The 18,374-nt window shown below is 36.9% G+C and overlaps 1 protein-coding gene across 2 annotated transcripts; it reads right to left on the reverse strand.

Annotated features, from left to right (window-relative positions):
• Positions 1–6,989: 6,989 nt before the first annotated feature.
• LOC147635407 (acetyl transferase 1-like) lies at positions 6,990–10,232 on the reverse strand. 2 transcript variants are annotated; one of them, XM_086802680.1, is made up of 4 exons: positions 10,072–10,232; positions 9,128–9,331; positions 8,906–9,004; positions 6,990–7,948 (listed from the first exon to the last, which is right to left on the reverse strand). In XM_086802680.1, the coding sequence occupies exons 1-4, from the start codon at positions 10,141–10,143 to the stop codon at positions 7,013–7,015; spliced, it is 1,311 nt and encodes a 436-aa protein (XP_086658806.1). In that variant the 5' UTR covers positions 10,144–10,232; the 3' UTR covers positions 6,990–7,012. The 2 variants fall into 2 exon arrangements, with proteins under 2 accessions (XP_086658806.1, XP_086658805.1); XM_086802679.1 differs by having other exon boundaries at positions 8,906–9,331.
• Positions 10,233–18,374: the final 8,142 nt, after the last annotated feature.

Genomic DNA, 18,374 nt, shown 5'->3' on the forward strand with positions numbered 1-18,374 from the left:
ACAAGATAAGTGTAAGTATAAAAATGAAACACGTTACATAAACATGAAATGCATCAAATATTCCCACTATACTGTCTATAAGCTGCTAGTCTACCACATTTGAAGCATATATATCTATACAGACAAATACAAGATAAGTGTAAGTATAAAAATGAAACACGTTACATAAACATAATGTAAAACCCTTCCAAAAAAAATATTCACTTATACTTTGGTCTATGGAGTGGGATGCCATTAGGCAAATGTTGCAAATGTAGTTCTTAGTGCATGTAGGCATGTTGTATAAGGACTTCTTGTATGCTCCTACCTATATCAGATAGCTTGAAATCTTTAACTCTACCTTTGTACATATCCATGAACTCACTATTTTTTCTCTATTAATAATATATTCATATAAAGAATATATGAAAAACATCTAATTATCAAAAGTTCCGTTGAGGCCCATGTTTATGCAGCTGTTGAATCTTGAGGGCCGAACAGACAATATTCCATCGTCAAGATTGTAATTCTCAAAGGTAAAAGTTTCTATCTCTTGATTGTTTCAAACAGATTGCATTCTTTTATCTCTCCTCAATGTCTACTTAAAATGTTTCGCATTCAGGCTAGAAAAACTAAGAAGTCATTAAAGATAGGAAATGCTCCAAGTCAAAGACAAATGACATTCCATTTCCCCTTGTCCATTTCCCCTTGATGGGTCCACTACACCTCTCAAAGGTTTTTCCTTTGGGGATCTTACATGGCATTTTAGGCATGGATTGTCTTGGTAAGAATGATGCTTACATTCATCACAAGTCGGGTCATTTGTCTTTCCTAGATGCATCCTCTGATAGGGTGCAAAGAACTAGGATTCATTGTTAGGCCATGTTGCATGTGGTTAAAGCATCCCATCTAGTCAAAGGTATTAAAAAGGGATTAAAGTTATTTGTTGTGAAAATCAACAAAGCTAATGAAAAAATTTCAAAATGGGAACCTCAATGTCTTAGTGAGTATGGGGACCTATTTCTAGAAGCTTGCCAAATTTCCACCTCATAGGGAAGTTAATCATGAAATACAACTACACCCTAGATCTCAACTACCCTACTAGTGGCCAAGAGGTCTTGACATCCCAAAAAATTGCTTTTAATGCTTGCTATGGTCACTATGAATTCAAGAAGGTGATGCCTTTTAGATTCACAAATGCTTCTGCTACTCTAATATACTAATGTATGAGAGTAGTTGGATGATTTTGTGCTCGTGCTCTTTGATGTTATCTTGGTGTATTCTAAGAATGAACATGAGCATTAAATGCATGTGAAGAAGGTTATGAACACTCTAAGGTAGCATAAGTTGTATGCAAGGAGTAAGTGTACCTTCTTCACTCACAAGCATGAGTATCTTGGTCAAGTAGTTTCAAGGGATGGGTTAATTTCACTTCCTCATTGACAAGGATGAGTATCTTGGTCAAGTAGTTTCAAGGGATTGGTTAGCTTCACATCTTGTAAAGGTACATCTAAGGTTGGCACCCTTCATACAGATCGATGGGGAGACTATATGTCAAAGGATTTTTTTGTATATATGGCTAAAGATGCGTAAAACATCAATGTACGGTGCCTTACACACCTGAGAAAAATGCTATGCCTAAGCGAAAGGACATATCTCTCATAGAGATGGCATGTTACATGGTTAAACACTATATTTACCTCATGTTTTTTGGTTGGAGGTAGTTATGTGTGCCACTTATGTGATAAATAGATGCCCCACCAAGCCACCAAAGCCTTGTAGACAATTATCCCTTATGAAGCATGGAATGGTGGGAAGCTCTCTTGCGGGGGGGCTCATTTACATATTTTTTATTATCATATGTACACACCACGTTTGTGGACTTGCACCTATTGGTTCTCCTCTATGGGTTCACATCTAGTAGGCTCACATCTTGTGGGCTAACAACATCTCTAGGCTCATGCTTGTTGGATCATGTCTTGTGGTCTCACGACTCACATCTAGCTGGGCTTACTGTTTTTTTCATGAAATAGGCTCACAAATTATGATTTTTATGAATAGGCATGGGGATTTGGCCCTATAACAGGGTTAGTGTTGACAATTACTGGATAATAAGTAAACTTAATGCTCTAATATTTACAAAGGATAAGAAATTTCCTTGGAATTTATCACTAGTACAAATTGTATGACAAGAAGGGGATTTTTAGAGTTCATGGGGGATGATTACGATTCTTAATCCTAATTAATAGTGTTTACACATGTGATTGAGTGTTTTTAAATTGTTTTCTTTTTTAAGTTTAGATGCTTCTAAGCTACAAATTCCAACAATGCAAGAAAAGTTATGAAATGCGTGAATAAGATGAAAAAAGAAAATAAGGTAGAAAGGGTGGGAAAAAAAGAGTAGGAAGTCCATATTCTCTATCTAAAGCTCTGGGGTTAGTAGAAATCAGTAGATTAGACTACTTCTTCAAATCATTAAAGAACCAACATCTCAAAGAATTTCTAATTAGTCCATTCTCCAGTTATGAACCTTTTATCAGATTATTTGACTTATGAATTCTAAGTTCACTCTTTCTGCGCAATCTGCGTCATTCAGTAAAGAGGGGTAGTAGCATCACCTTGGAAGTCCTAATGTTACTAACAATACCAATTTCTATGCATTGCTTGAGTGATAGAAGTTCGATCGAAAGAAGTTCTATATTAACCAAAATGATTAATGGGGGTGGTGGAGTAAGAAAAGAACAAGCAGAAAAATCTGGTTACAGCTTATTTTTAGAGAGGATTACTCTTCTAGTAACATATGCTAGGCTATTTATTGATTCAATGCAACAAGATGCAAGCCTAGTGGGCTTCAAAATCATGCAAATAAAATCACCAAGAAAATCAGTGTTTTTTCCTTCCAAGTATTAAATAGAATGAACTAACACAAGCTTCAAAAAAAATTCAAAAGCCACAAAACTAACACATCATAAGGCCCAAAACTGTACATTTTCTGTAGTGTGACCTCCTAATCAACATCAGGTAATATTGGGTGATCCCAATAGCTTATAATGGACAAATAAACAAAGCTAAGCCCTAGGCTAGTCCCCATCGGTGGTGCCAAATATGTTCAAAAGTCAAGAGCTTACCTTAGCCTTTGCCAAATCAAGTGTCATTTGGTCTTACCGCTTAGAGCCTCAACTACAACTTCCCAATATGGGTGCATTAGCTTGTCTCATTGGGTAATGTAGGGTGATCCCAATAGCTTGGAATGGACAAACAAACAAAGCTAAGCCCTAGTCTAGTCCCCATCAATGGTGCCAAATATGTTCAAGTCAAGAGCTTACCTTAGCCTTTGGCCAAATCAAGTGTCATTTGGTCTTACAGCCTTAACTGCAAGTTCCCAATGTGGGTCTTGCCTTACAGCCTTAACTGCAAGTTCCCAAATCAAGTGTCATTTGGTCTTGCCTTACAGCCTTAACTGCAAGTTCCCAATGTGGGTGCACTAGCTTGTCATCTATTGTGTCTTACTTGTTGCGTCCTCACTCCTTATCACACCGGAATGCTTCCTTTGCTAAGGGGGTGAAGGTAGAGCTTCAATCACTTTGATGAAGGTGAGGGGAAGATTACCTACACTATGGATCAATCATAGAAGAGGTGGATAGACAGGAGAAGCTCATGCAAGTGAGCTACTACAATCAAACATATCTAAGCAAGATGCAATGGAATGCAAACAAGCAAATAGCTCACAAGTATTCTATTGCAAGGGAATGTGTATTGCCTAATGTCAAAATTGACTTATATATAAATGACTAGCTTTCACACTAGGCCAAACAAAACTTAAAAATAGTCCCATGCCACTAGTTTCTAGTCTTAACCAATTATGTATATGAAGTTTGTCACTTCCCTATTTGGCAAGGCTTACTTTTTATAAAGTTCAATGCTCTCATACAAAAGACGAGTTTCTGACGCGGGTAAGATGGCCAAGCAAGTATGTACATAAAGTTTGTCGCTTCCCCATTCGACATTAATCTCAAGGTAAGCCTGACTTTATAAAATCAACCGTCGTCATATAAAATATGGGTTTCCATTACCACGTGGGTAAGATGGTAAAGCACCACCGCAGTAGGTCAAGCGGGTGAAACCATGTTAACATGAAAAGTGGTTAACACTACAACTTTCGTTAAAGCATGATAATAATTCCTTTAAAAATAACTTCCTTTACATACTATAGAAGATATCTTTAGGAATAGACTCATATGGAAAGAAACGAAGCCCAAAACTATGAAGTCTCATCGAAAACCAAGATTTTAAAAAAATCTAACACTACCAATGGCACTTTGGATAGGTAGAGAAACCTTTTGAATAAGGTTTCATTTATAAAAAAATTCTCTTTAGAGTAAAGCTTTAAAAACAAACCTTAGTTAAAAGAATTATAAGCTTATTTCTTACCACTGCCATGCATGTGCTATATTTGTTCACAAAAATCATCATGTTTTCATATTTGAACAAAGTCTATACCTATTTGAACAAAATCATTTAAACAAATTAATGTGTATACCTTTTATTTAAAAATTAAACAAATTAATGTGTATACCTTTTATTTAAAAATGGTGCCTACATGCTGATTTCTAATGAAAGAATACTTTTCACCTCATTATGCCTCTACCTCCCTCCTCCACTTATATATCCATGACTAGGACGAAATCATCTAGCCCTCCATTAAGAGAGGGCATGTGTGTGTGTGTGTTCTCAAATTACCATCTGATTTTTAGAGACTTTACCATTGGAATAGATTGCAAATTGAATGTTTATTGAAGCAAAAAGCATGGAGCCATAATTTAGCAACAAACAGTTGGAAATACAATTTTGTTTTTTAATCTAAACAAGCTTGTTCATGCAAACAAGCATAATGACATGAAGTAGAGAAATTTGTCGAGTCCTTCACCAATCCAGCTTAGCAAAGTTGAGGGGGAGAGATTAGACACATGTCACCATCCAAGCATAATGACATCATTGGAAATAATAATGAGGTAGAGAAATTTGTCGAGTCCTTAACCAATCCAGCTTAGCAATGTTGAAGGGGAGAGACTATACATGTCACCATCCACCAAAGACACAAGTTTTTCTATGTCACTATCCACATGTCAACTGTGGGAAGATTGGTGTTATCACCCCATCCCCTCGTGTTATTGACGTCACAATTTAATGAGCATGGACATGGTTACTCAAACTTAACATGACATGAATCTGAAAAATATATAGTCAACTATAAAGCTTTTGTGTTGGGAAGGTGGAATAATCCATCGGTTCACACAAGCTCCCCTCGCTGTGTAGCTCACAGGCATCGAACTCGAGCCCCATGATGAGACAGACCTGGCCATTCTACCAGCTTGACTACACACCCGAGGGCACAACTATTAAGCTTTTGAGTATATTGCATGTGTTTATGCTTAGATAGCATTTATCATATAAAGGATAACATTGTATGAAAACATTCCATGATAAGTTGAACTTATCATGTATCTCAAATGACATAAGTTGAACTTATGGCATTTGGGATATCAAACCATGGTTATTGCCTTATATCAAGTGTATAGAACTCAATACCAATGTTGCCAATAAGATGCTACAAGGTTATGAAGATACTATCAAAGCTTGATCCAAAAATTCTCACTTGAGTTAATCATAAACCACTACCATGTGTGTAAGTCTTATTCAAGAATTTAAGAAAAATGGACATTACAATGAAATTAGTGTTATTAAAGAGGTACAACCACACCCCTATTGTCTAACTATTTAAAGAGCATTTTTTAGAATATATATTATAATATTATTCAGCTTAGTACTAGTCATAAGTATTATGTTAATCACTAAATCACTCAAGCAAATTTTTCCAGTATTATAAAAAATTTCACTTATAATAGAGCCTATGGTATTTCATTTTTCTATAAAGAACAACCTCAATAACTAAAAAACTTATTAATATGCAATAAACAACTATTAGTATGTACCCATAAAGAAAAACCTCAATAACTAAAAATGAACAACCTCAATAACAACTTATTAATACACAATAAGTAGATAAACTCTATTATATATAATAGAGTTTAAGGCTTAAAGAGCAACCAACTATACTATAAAGATGGCCAGCACATTACTATAGTATCTCATTTGTAGCGAGTTTTTTTATGTAAATTTTTTTTCTTAAAGTGATTTTGATTGTGAATTAGCTTAACAACTATACGTTTTGTTCATTGAACAACTAGATCAATGCTACCATGTGAGAGCCTTGCAAAAGCTTACAATAAGCAAGCAAAAGACAAACAACATCAGAACAAGATAGTAGCTTGGTTGGCATCTCATCTATTACATTTTAACCATGGACAACCAAGGCACAAGGAGAGGAGACGAAAAAGAAATCTTGGATTTCTAACAATTAAGAGGAAAAAATCCTATCGATTTGACCCTCTGTATTCCGGTTTCCATTTCTGATTTGACCCTTTGTATTCCAGCTTTCATTCTTGCATTTTGCTTCTTAATGTCTTTTACAGCAATGCGCGAGTTGAGTACTAGTCTCATTAATAATACATCACATCTTTTCAAATAACATATACAACATGTTTGTTTTCATCATTAGTCAACCTTGGTGGCTTTAAGAACAATGTATAATAGCACAAATTTGTCAAGCCAAAGGGTTTGCATATTCACATTGGACAACAATAATGATTTACTGTAAACACAACCCTTGCGAAAGCAAAGGCGATAGTTATTTGTAATAATATGAAAGGCATCGGTAGACACAAGCCAAAATAATAATAATAATAATAATTTGAACACTTCTGTTCACTTTAAAATATTATTAACAAAATAAAACGATATTCCCTACCATGATCAACTATAACTAGTAAAAGAATTTCAAATGGCCATAACATCCAGAGTATATCAATCAAGCTCTAATTGCAAGTACATATCAATCAAGCTCCTAATAGCAAATGCATGCCAGGGATAAAGAAGAACTGACAACAAGGTTTTCATTATTATTGCTGCATAGTTAGACATCATTAAGGTTGAAGTCTGGTAGAAATCGTGATAGCTCACCATCTCTCAGTAGGTTACTCATCACATCTTTAGGCAAGGAGACCACCAAATTCCTGCTTGATTTGCCCTCTGCAGCAGGCAGCACCACCACAAGTCCCTCCCCTTTGAGAGGTTCCACTGTATACTCCACCCGGAGAGGCTTGCCGTAACCAAACACCACATCATAGCAGAAGAAATGATCAAAGATGCCAATGGTGACTCCGGCTGAATAGAAGAACGGCGGCATTTTTAGCAGCCCTTTGCCCTCTCCTTCCATCTCATGCAGCAAATCTATCACAGACCTCGCTTCCTCTGTGTCAACCATGCCCCCATGCTCATTGATAAGGCTCGCCGCATATGACATATCATGGCTTATAAGCTGGCCCACTGTGCTTGACACCCCGGCGAAGTGTACGGCATTCCCCACATAGCCATATGGCAATGGGGGGATGTGGATTTTCCTAAACTCCATGCATAATGAGGCCTTAGCTTCATCACTGTCTGACTTCCTTTGGGCCCTCGATATCGCAACCCACAGCAGGGCCGATAACACATCTGCTGGAGTTGATGCCCCATGCTTGCAGCTCCCATTTTGCACCTCGGCTATGATTTGCTCCACCGTGTCATGGCTGAAGCAAAGAGTTACACTTTGATACTCTTGAGCAGTGCCACCATCCTCTTCCTGTCTCCTGAAAAAAGATGATGTGTAATAGTCTCTTGATCTCACATCCAGGTTGGTTTTTGGGCGGGGCTTAAGGCTCGGCGCGTGGAAGAATGGTGGATGCAAGATTTGGGCGGCACGGTGTGTTTCTCCCCATGCCTTCATGAAGAGAGTTCCACATATTGGATCCCCTAAGATGTGCAGCCAGCTGAACCCAATGGCAAGGTTGCCACAGCTGAACTCTGTGAACTGCGAGAGAGGATAAACAAATCATCTCTTCTTTCTTGGAATATAGAGGGGATGCATGCAAAGGCCTGCAAAACCACATCTTGATGACAACAGTATAGATGTATTGCAAGCCCACATGCACGCATGTAGACATATTTACGTATATACGTGTTTTCTTGTGTGTGTGTGTGTGTGTGTGTAGCGTACGTCGCCCGCACACACTAGCATTCATGTATTTATATACCTAGATGAATCCAAGAACATGCCCAAATTCGCCTTTTCGGAACGTGCATGTTATATACTGGGGGTAGTCAACCCACAAGACTATATAACTATCAACTCCATTATGCATAGTATGGACTAATACTACGACATCCCCACAAGACTATATAACTATCAACTCCATTATGCATAATATGGACTAATACTACGACATCCCCACTAACGTTATCAGTGCCCAATAGTGGGTCTAGAACTCTGTATCAAGATATGCTCTCACACATGCACTCCATAGACACACACACACAAGAGCATATATTCATACAAAGGCCTTCGTACTTGAGTTTTTGTCAAACCTCCAGAGATGCAGGGCAGACTCAGCCATAATGAAGCCTAGCACTAAGGGAAGTAGCAAATAGAAAGAATTAGTACAGCAAATAAGTAGTTGATAGGGCAAATGCACCGCTAAAGATAGAAAGAATTAGTACAATATCAACTGGCCGCCCGCAACTCGGACGAAAACTTCACAATGTGAAATCTGTATGTCCGCTAATACAGCTGAATTATATACCTAGATGTATTTATGTCTATAAATAGATATATTGAGTGCAAGCATGCATGCATGCATACACATGACATAAGTTTTTGTGTATGAGCTCATTTTCTTGTGGGGATGTGTGTGAGGATATATAGCATATAGATCACAGACATTCATTATGAAACACTACAGCAGAAAGAAACAACGTTGAGGCCAAAAACCTGCACAACTGCAACTGGGGTGATTGTATGGTCCGGGTTGATTTCAGTTCTAGTGAGCTCAGATTCAAGCCGGCCATGGGGGGACTTCACAAAGAACTCCTGCATGGAGAGGGAGGAGGAAGCCTCATAAACACGGACCCCTGCATCATTGCACTTAATCTCCCACATGCCATCGTCCCTCTTATGGAGGCGGCCAGCAAACAAGGGGTAAGTGTAGAGGACCTTGCAGAGGGATGACTTCATCCTATCCAGCAGCTTGGGCCTGTCTTCAGCAGAGGATGTGTTGTAGTAGTACACTGTCCTCACAGAGTGTAGCTGCATCATGTGGTCCAGGTAGGATAATGGGTGTGCCTTGCTGGCCGGAGTCGGCTTGCTTGGCACTACTGTCAGTCTGGAGTGCACTGTTATGTCTTTCTCTGCTCCCATCTGCACATGCCCCCCTTGGCACAATCACAGCTTAGCCCACTATACAACATTTAGTACCAGCTTGATAGAAAGAACACTCACTAATCACAGAGTTGACCCTCCTGATTGCAGTGGCTAATTGCCAAGTGGATGTACTGATTCTAATCTATCATCGTCTTGGTTAACGAAGTGATGTACTAATCCTATTGTAAAATCTGCTGACCCACTAATAATAAAGCTTAACCCACCAGCATAACCGCTATTAAAAACTAATCACATACCACATCATACAGTTTCCACCCTGATTCGCAGGGGAAAACATGCTTAACCAGAAATCCAACACAACTATTATCAGCTTGATTAGCAAGTATGGCAAGAGATCTCAAAGTAAAACTCCCAGGCGTGAGCTTGACCCTTTAAACATCAAAATTATCTGCTCGATTTGCAGAAGCAGACTGCTTATTCATCAATAAGATCACCGAAGCTGAACTACCCCACTAAAAGCTCTAGAACTCTGGTATGTGAACTAATCCCACTAGTCCACAATTAGTGGATCTAGCAGACTAAACCCGAACTGGTGACTGAGCTCAGCTCAGAAGTTAGAACACTACTAGCAGCTTAATTTGCAAGTAATGCAGTTACCGACCCTAACCACGACGTTGATGCTATTACTTAAAATTCAAAAGACTGAAGAGAGATTAAGCTTAATCGGAAACCATATAACTGGATTAACTAACAAAGGGATGGGATGAGAGTGTAACCTTGGAGGAGCTAGCTAGGGAGAATCTCTCCCTCTCTCTTTTCCCTGTGTGAGCTAGCTTATGCGCAAGCATAAACTACCACCACCGCCCGCCTGGTGAGTAGAGCTTCTCTTCTTCACAAAACATAGTAGTGACAGTAAGGTACAACTGTTTGGGCGGCCGCCCATCTTTGTTGGAGTTATGCCATAGCATATGGTGATTCTTTTTATGCCCTTACACGCCCATTCCTCTTTTTATGCCCTTTCTAGGTTAGGTCCCCTCCTTTTCAAGCCCTTCACACCCCCACTCAACACACACACACACACACACACACACACACACACACACATCTCCCTGCTCAATGCAACACCTCCAGATCTTGGACACATCCATTGCTTCCCATTGTGACATGACGTAGACGTGTCTAAAGGCTCTTACGATGTCTACATACTTATGCAATGATGATTAGGGTATATTTATGGATACCACCCTTTTAGGGGAAGAGGGTGAGGGAGACTACTAAGATGACAATCAAATTATGGTTGCGTTTCAACAAGATTTTTGTAATCAAATTCACAATGACATGGATTGAGAGGACCAAATTGAGAGCATAACAAATGGAGATATTCTAGAGCAGGTCAGGATGAGGTCAACATATCAGCCAATGGTGATCTTGCATTACAACAACTTTTTTTCCAATGTCAAGGGGAGAGATGAAGCAAATTTTGAAGATTTTTTAACCTTAAGTTGAGGAAGATGAAGCTAGTATCAAACATTTTCTAGCCTTAACACTAGTTTGGTAGCTCAACAAGACATAAATATGTTTTTTCAGAGGTTTGCTATAAAAAAAATTGTATCTTGTGAACGGGAATGATATTTTAGCATTTCTCTTCTAAGACATGTCTTCATGAATGTGGAAAACCTTAGAAAATTATTAAGATGATAAAAATAACCTTAAGTATAATTGATAAATTGCCATAAGTAGAGGTATATCCATCACTATAATCCAAACAAGTTACGAATGTACAAAGTAGATTCCTACATGCAAGTAAAAAATGATATCGACTCATTATAAATTTCTCCTAAACCTTACATAATATTTAAGAGATCAGAGATAGATTTTTCATAACAAAAAAAAAATATTGCATTAATAATTAATTTAATTGAATTTCTTAGAATCTCTTTTTAGTTGTTGCTTCTTTGATACCCAAAATATGACAATAGTGTGAGCTTATATGGTGATTTACTTTAGTTATACTAATAAATAAATGTTTAGACTAAATTAATCAGTCAATAATACATAGCTAAACATTTCAATATCGTTAGAAAACAAGGTGATGGTCTCAACTTTCAAAACTGCATTGATAACAAAATAGCATATATGAATCCTTACTTATATTTAGATTATCTAGTGAAAATCTTATGAAAATAGTGTTTATTATTATATAAAATAACTAGATATTTCACTTAAAATCTTTTGAGATGTTTAAAAATGCGTGAAGTAGTCTCTTATAGTAATGAATATGGTAAACTTATAGTAATGAATATGGTAAACTTTCGTCTGAAATAAAGTGCCTAAAAGGATAGGTGTATGTGTGATTAGCTCTCACAAAATGCACCAACAAAGCATAACATTGTACAGAACATGTGTGCAAGATTTGTTCCTAGTCTATGATTGTTTGATTAGCTATAAAAATCCTCAAGGTTAATTTTTTTAAGACAGCTAAATACCTTAAATTTCATTAAGACCTAAATTAAGACCTAAATTTTGGAATTCTAATTGGTTTTTGGGCCTAAGATAGATTGTATTGCACCATATATATGTTTGTGAAACAATGCACATCCAAAAACTTTGGAAAGCAATGAAAAATTAACTAAATAAATCTTTTGATCCAAATATAGTCCAAACTGCTCTGTATTTACGACTATAATTTGACCTATGAATTCTTATGAAATTAAAAGGCCTAGAAGTAACCAATGTGATCCCAAAAAAAGACCCAATTTTCCTTCAGTTTGTACCTGATGATATAAAAAAGGAAAACTTTTATTTTCACTATCCATGTGTTCTTGATAATTCCATAAAGTTGGTAGGTAATGAGGACATAAAGTTGGTAGGTAATGAGGACATAAATATGTCTACAAACACTAGCGACAAGAACGGGTCCCCCTAGTGAAACCACCACATATTCTCCCTAGCTGTCAAAATAATTATATATTTAAGTATAGCAAGATGTTTATTTTTTTACATTACACATGGGTGAAGCAAGTAAATGCCTTAAGAATTTGGCCTTGAAACTATGAAAAACAAGAGTCTAAAATCACTTAAACCCATCCCATACACTTTTGAGATTGCATTTGTCTTTCACTATCCTCTCAAATCTACATTTATGTATTCACAAGAGCATCTAAGAGTGTGATTGGGTTATAACCCATATGTTAAAATGAAATCGGTTCATGTAACACTTGTGTAACAAGGGGTTTCTTGATCGTAGAAGATTATAGATACCAAAAACTAATGTGTATATGACAAAAAGGGAACTATATTGCTGCTAGAGGGCTCTAGCCCAAGTGGTATAGTAGGTCCATGCTTAAACCCTGGCACCCTTGTTTATGCTTTTACAAAAATTAAAAAGGGTATTGTAAAAGGGTGTTAAATCAATATAATTGATACCCATGATGTGTACACAAGGGTAATTCTTTAAAAAAAACACATGGCTTTTTTTGCAAGAAAGAGAAATCTATTAAGTATGAATGAAACAAACAAAATCACAGCTAAAAGTAAAAAATGGAAATCTATTAAGTATGAATAAAACAATACAAAATCGTGGCTAAAAGTCAAAAAAATGAAAAAAATAACATAATACTAGAGTGTATGGTGATCTCAACCAATCTAGGGCATTATGATGCATAGAGAGTCATGTGGGAGTCGAAGAGAAGAAAACTCCAAGATCCCACTCTCTCATAAACATACACACTTTGCCTGCACAGATCTACGCGGCCCCTGTATACAAGTCAATATGGCAATAAGAGTGTGAACAATATCACTCCATATGGTGTGTAGATGCATTGAGAAGCATCATATATCTAAATATCCTCTATACATCTGGCTCTCCAAATGTGCCAAGCTATATTACTCACAGTGATCTCCCAAGTGGTATTAATGCACTGCACAAGCAGTGTGTATACCACGCATGAGAAATGTGCATGAGAAATATATTCAAGTGCACACCTTTGATCCGTACCTCTGTATACCAAGATGACAAGATCGAAATCCCTACCTTCGCAAAGCAAATATGTGGACCAAATTGAGCAAGCCAAGCAATACCACCCCATGTAGCATAAAATAGTTCTTTTCTTGGTTTGCCTGATGTACACCCCATAAGCAATGATGTACTTTCTCTGAAGTTGTTTTATATAGACTGGGGCAATCTAGACGATCAGCACCAAAGATAGCTCTGCACCATTGTGATCAATAGGAAGCCCACCATGTAATACTAGCCAAAAGAAATGAGAGATTTGGCTCCTCCTACATAAATGTTAAGGTCGATAATAGAATCTCTTCTCTCCTTGCAACATAATGGGTATTTGTTTTTAACTGTAACTTTGTTAAGATGTTTGTAATCAATACACATCCGCCAAGTACCTTGATCTTTTTTCTTAACTAGGAGAACTGGTGCACCCCAAGGAGGCTTACTTGGTCTAATTTGACCCATCCTCAAGTATTTAGCTAGTTGCTTTGCTTCCTCGTCTTCCTCACTCTGGCTAAGCCTATATGGAGGAATACTAACTGGTTCTACACCCGGCACTAGCTCAATCTTATGGTCCACCTCTCGTTTAGGAGGTAATCCATGAGGTAATTCATCAGGAAATACATCCTGAAATTCGCTCTTGATGGAATTTAACACTTTACTTTCCTAAACATCCATAGAAACAGTGTTTACATCAAAATGGACACATGAAGACACTGGATCCATAACCAAGTGAAAAATTTCATAAAAAGATTTTTCATTAACTCAAGCTCATTAATAAAAGTATCCTTGGGTACAACAATGTTTCCCTTAGGAGTAACAAGGTTTCCATTGTGATGAAAAGACATCAAATGTTTGACCCAATCAACAGAAAAATCCTTTTTTTTTTATGAAACCATTCCATCCCTAGAATTACGTTTACATGACCCAAGCTCATGACATGAAAATCAAGTCTATCTGAGTACAGTTGGATGTCTAACGGTAGTTTTGACACCTTCTTGTCCCAGAATTGGACTTGTCCTCCTCCAGCCATCCTGACCTTGTACATGTGATCATTCTGTGTGGTTTCCAGCTTCATTCTCTCTACCACAATGTTATCAATAAAATTCTGAGTACTACTAGGATCAAACAAAATATGAACCTGATGTCCATGTATTGATCATAAACACGAAATAATTCGTTTGGAACAAAAACATCTTTACTGAAAGTACAATCTGAACATTGGCTTCCTTGAAGATGCATAATATTGACTTCAAAAAATTTACCTTGAAGTTCTGTAATGTGTACAGATTTCTTTGGTATGAACTTCTTCAGTGCCACCTTTTGTCCAGGTGCCGAAGGTGCTGTAGCTCCATTCAAAGGATAGAATATTTTCATGTGTCCCTTTTCCTTGCATTTTCATGTGTCCCTTTTCCTTGCATTTGAAACATGTAATGTTATCCTTGCTCACAAATTTCTGCTCCTTGCTGGCATTGTCAAAATTTTTTGGTTTTGGTGTGAAAACCAACTTTCTTTTTTGTCCACTATTTGAAAAGGTGAACGTGGATTTCTTTTCATTAGACGATGGTTTTGAAGTGTTGGCGCCCATAGTCTTATGAAAAACCTAAGCTACTCGAATAGCATCCTCAGCCGTTTTGACCTTGCATTTCTTTACCTCGTACTAATAATCACGAGCTAGACCATTGATGAAAATCCCACACAAGGTATAATCATCAGATTTGGCTTTGGCAGCCAATTGTCTAAATTTTTGTACAAAATTATCAAAATACTGATTTGGCATGCTATTTTTAATAAGCTTGGTAATTATTTCAAATTCATCCTCCAGTTGGACAAACTCTTTCTTAAAAGCTTCCTCAAAACTTTGCCAAGTGGGAATGGAATCATCTTTGAGATCCTTCCACCAAGTCAATGCCTTTCCTTTCAATAAACCATGCACCATCTTGTAGCTTTTGTGCGTCTGTGAATGGATGAAAGGCAAAATGTGTAGTCCACCTATTGAGCCAGGCATCTACACATTCCTGAGTCTTCTCCTTTTTCTCACCGCCGTAAACTTTTGGTGCAAACGACGGAGCAACCACTTTGGTAGGAGTAGGAGGTGCCGTCCCAAAAGAGATTTTTGGAAAGTCAAAATCTACCTTTAGTGACTCCATCTCGTCATGACATCTGGAAATAGTTGCCTCAAGACGCTATGTCACTTCCAAAAATTCTCTCTTTCCAAGAGCCTCCTCTTCTTTAACTTGAAATTTTAGATCTTTCCCACCCAAGTTGGGATGATCACTCATCTCATCAACATTGTCATTGACTAAGAAGTCAATATGAGCCATTGTAATAAAATTCTTCAAAAATCACGATTCACTTGAATTCAACTTTAATTGCCCTCTTTTGACCAAAATGATCTAGCAAATCAATTCGCTAGAACTAACTGCACATAAGAAAAAAATGCTTTAATTAGCATTTTGGTGGCTAAACAACGATAAAAATTCATGAAAACATCATCTAGAATTAACCAAACGAAAACAACTATAAATATGAGGCATACTCGCATTATACGCGAATAATCCGCATCTATCTAATGTCAGCAGGTAAAAAACGTACTTCAACACTAGATAAGCCTTGAGAAAAAAGAATTATCATGATTTTTTTTATTTTTCTAGGGCCTCTAAATTTACTAATTTTGAAATCCACCAAATTCTATTTTATGGCACTCCAAATTTAAATTTTTCCAAAAACTTTTAACAATAAAATTTACCAAAATACAATTGATATTTCAAAAATACCAATTTCTAGGATTTTTCAAATAATTTCTAGGATTTTTCAAATAATTTCTAGAATTTTTCTAGTTTTTGGTAATTTTAAAAAACTTACCCTGAGAATTCCATCGAATATGAAATTTTTTAATTCCACCCGACAATTCTCAAATCCAATTAAAATTTACAATTTTAATGAATTTACTAATTTTTTGGGCAAAAAAAAGATTTTTTAAAGGAATTTGAACGGTCACGGTGAATTTTCCAAAAAAAATTAATGCACCCCGAACGCATTAGAATACGAAAAGGTCAAAAAAAATCAAAACCCGAAAGGTCATGGAAAGTCAAGGGTTGCTAGAAAATGAAAAGATAAAAAATATCAAAATTTGAAAGGCCAGAAAAAAATTTTGGACCCCAAAGGTCAAAAGGGCTCATCATGAATTTTTTGTTTAAAAAAATAACCACGAAATAAGAAGTTTTTTTCTCTCTTTTTTTGAAGCTTTAATTTAATTTTGATTAAGCTTTAATTAAATGTAATAAAGCTTTAATTAAATGTAATAAAGCTTAATGAAAAGATTTAAATAAGCTTTAACAAAAGCTTTTTTTTTTAATTTATTGAAGATAAACATGGGGGATCTATGCATCGATGGGCTGCAGCACAGCAGCAACCCCCCTGGGTTGCGCACACATATGAGAAAGAGAGGAGAGAGAGCTTTGCTTCTCTCTCCCACTTCATGCTCATCTCCACTTTCTCTTCTTCTTCTCCATTAACTATTTTGTCAAATTGATTAAGGTGATTAATCATGATTATATTTGGTAATTATGATTAAAGCTTAATCATGTTTAATAATAATTAAATCTACCCCACCTATGAGGTGTTCACATGAGGAAGAAAAATATGAAGAAAATTTCATATTTGAGAGATGGAAAAATTTACACGCACATGGGAGAGAACCCGATGTACCGACATACTGTCCCCTACTGCATTTCAGCAGAAAATCAGCAGAGATTTGATAGCATGCCCGCGGGGGAAACCCATAAAAAATACATAAAAATGTTTTTTTAACCTTAAAATGCTCAAACAATGTCCTAAAAATTAGGAAAATTTTCCTAAATTTATTTGAGATGTAGGGAAATCCTTTTTTAGCAAAATACCCACATTATCATGTGCGGATTTTGGTTTAAAAAATTCGTAAATGCTTATTTTAACCATAAAAAATAAAGAAAAATAGCATTTCCACTCACAGAATTTCCCCGCAACGTCAATACGTCATCTAAGTTGAGAAGAACTGTGTTCCAACTGCCATATTGATGTTCCAAACATATAGACCACCAAAACAAACCAAAAAATTATATTTTTTTGTTTAGTAAATGTTTAAATTTTACTTAAAAATGCTAAAAATTTTGAAATAATGAGAAAAATAAGAGGAGAAAAACATCAAAAATTAACTAGAGACCGCTCTAATACTATTGTTAAAACCCTAAAGATCTCTCTAGCTAATAACCATGCATAAACATGCATGAACCAAGCATATACTCACCCACCCAACCACCCCAAGCCCAAGGGTGCACACATAAATACAATGAAGTATCACATATCTTACCTTAGTGTCCCATACCACCAAGAGATATGACTTCACTCCAGCAGCACTTGGCTCTAGCTTGAAATGGCAAGAGAGTAAACACAATCTCTACACAAGAGAACATCCCTTTAGTGTACCCCATGCCCCTATTATATAGGAGGACCCTCAAGTGACTCTTGACTCTCCATTTCCATGTGTGACCCTTGGTTGCCTAACCCTAACCTCAACCCAGGGTTAGAGCGTTGGCTCTATCAATGAAGTGTGTGAAGAATACGAGAAAAAGATCTGGAACATCAAAGAAGATCGGGCAAGACAGGAGCAAGAGTGGACAAAAGTTGGTGAGAGAGATGCACTCATCACTGGAGTACCACATGTGCACTCTAGGGGAGTACCACCTTGCACTCACATGAGGGAGTACCACCATGGAAGTTTGGACATGAGAGCTCCAAGAACATGTAAAATTCATATGTCAAAAGTACAAAAGGTGGCAATGATATACCATATCCATGATCCCTATATCTTTTATCCCCCAAGGCCCCATTAACCCATCTATGTAAATGACCCTAAGCCCAAAGTTCCTACGCCTATTCTCCATGTGAATGTGCACCTAAACCTCTACATTACAACATGATTCGGTGAGGTTTGCAAGTGAGTTTAACCAAAAGGAATTCTTGGTAGAGAACCCAAAGCATGGGTACAAAATGGTTGCAAGAGGTACAAGTATGCTTGTAGTGAATGGAGAAATG

This window comes from Cibotium barometz, chromosome 9 (genome assembly GCF_041138505.1).
Source record: "Cibotium barometz isolate CiBa-2024 chromosome 9, ASM4113850v1, whole genome shotgun sequence".
NCBI lineage: Eukaryota > Viridiplantae > Streptophyta > Polypodiopsida > Cyatheales > Cibotiaceae > Cibotium > Cibotium barometz.

Bases quoted from the DNA above. Each gene is read 5' to 3' on its own strand.
- LOC147635407 (XM_086802679.1), bottom strand. From the start codon at position 10,143: ATGCTTGCGCATAAGCTAGCTCACACAGGGAAAAGAGAGAGGGAGAGA. The intron at 9,332-10,071 runs GTTACACTCTCA...GGGCATGTGCAG, and splicing joins CCCTAGCTAGCTCCTCCAAG to ATGGGAGCAGAGAAAGACAT. The intron at 7,949-8,905 runs GTTTTTGGCCTC...CCTCTCTCGCAG, and splicing joins CCCCAGTTGCAGTTGTGCAG to TTCACAGAGTTCAGCTGTGG.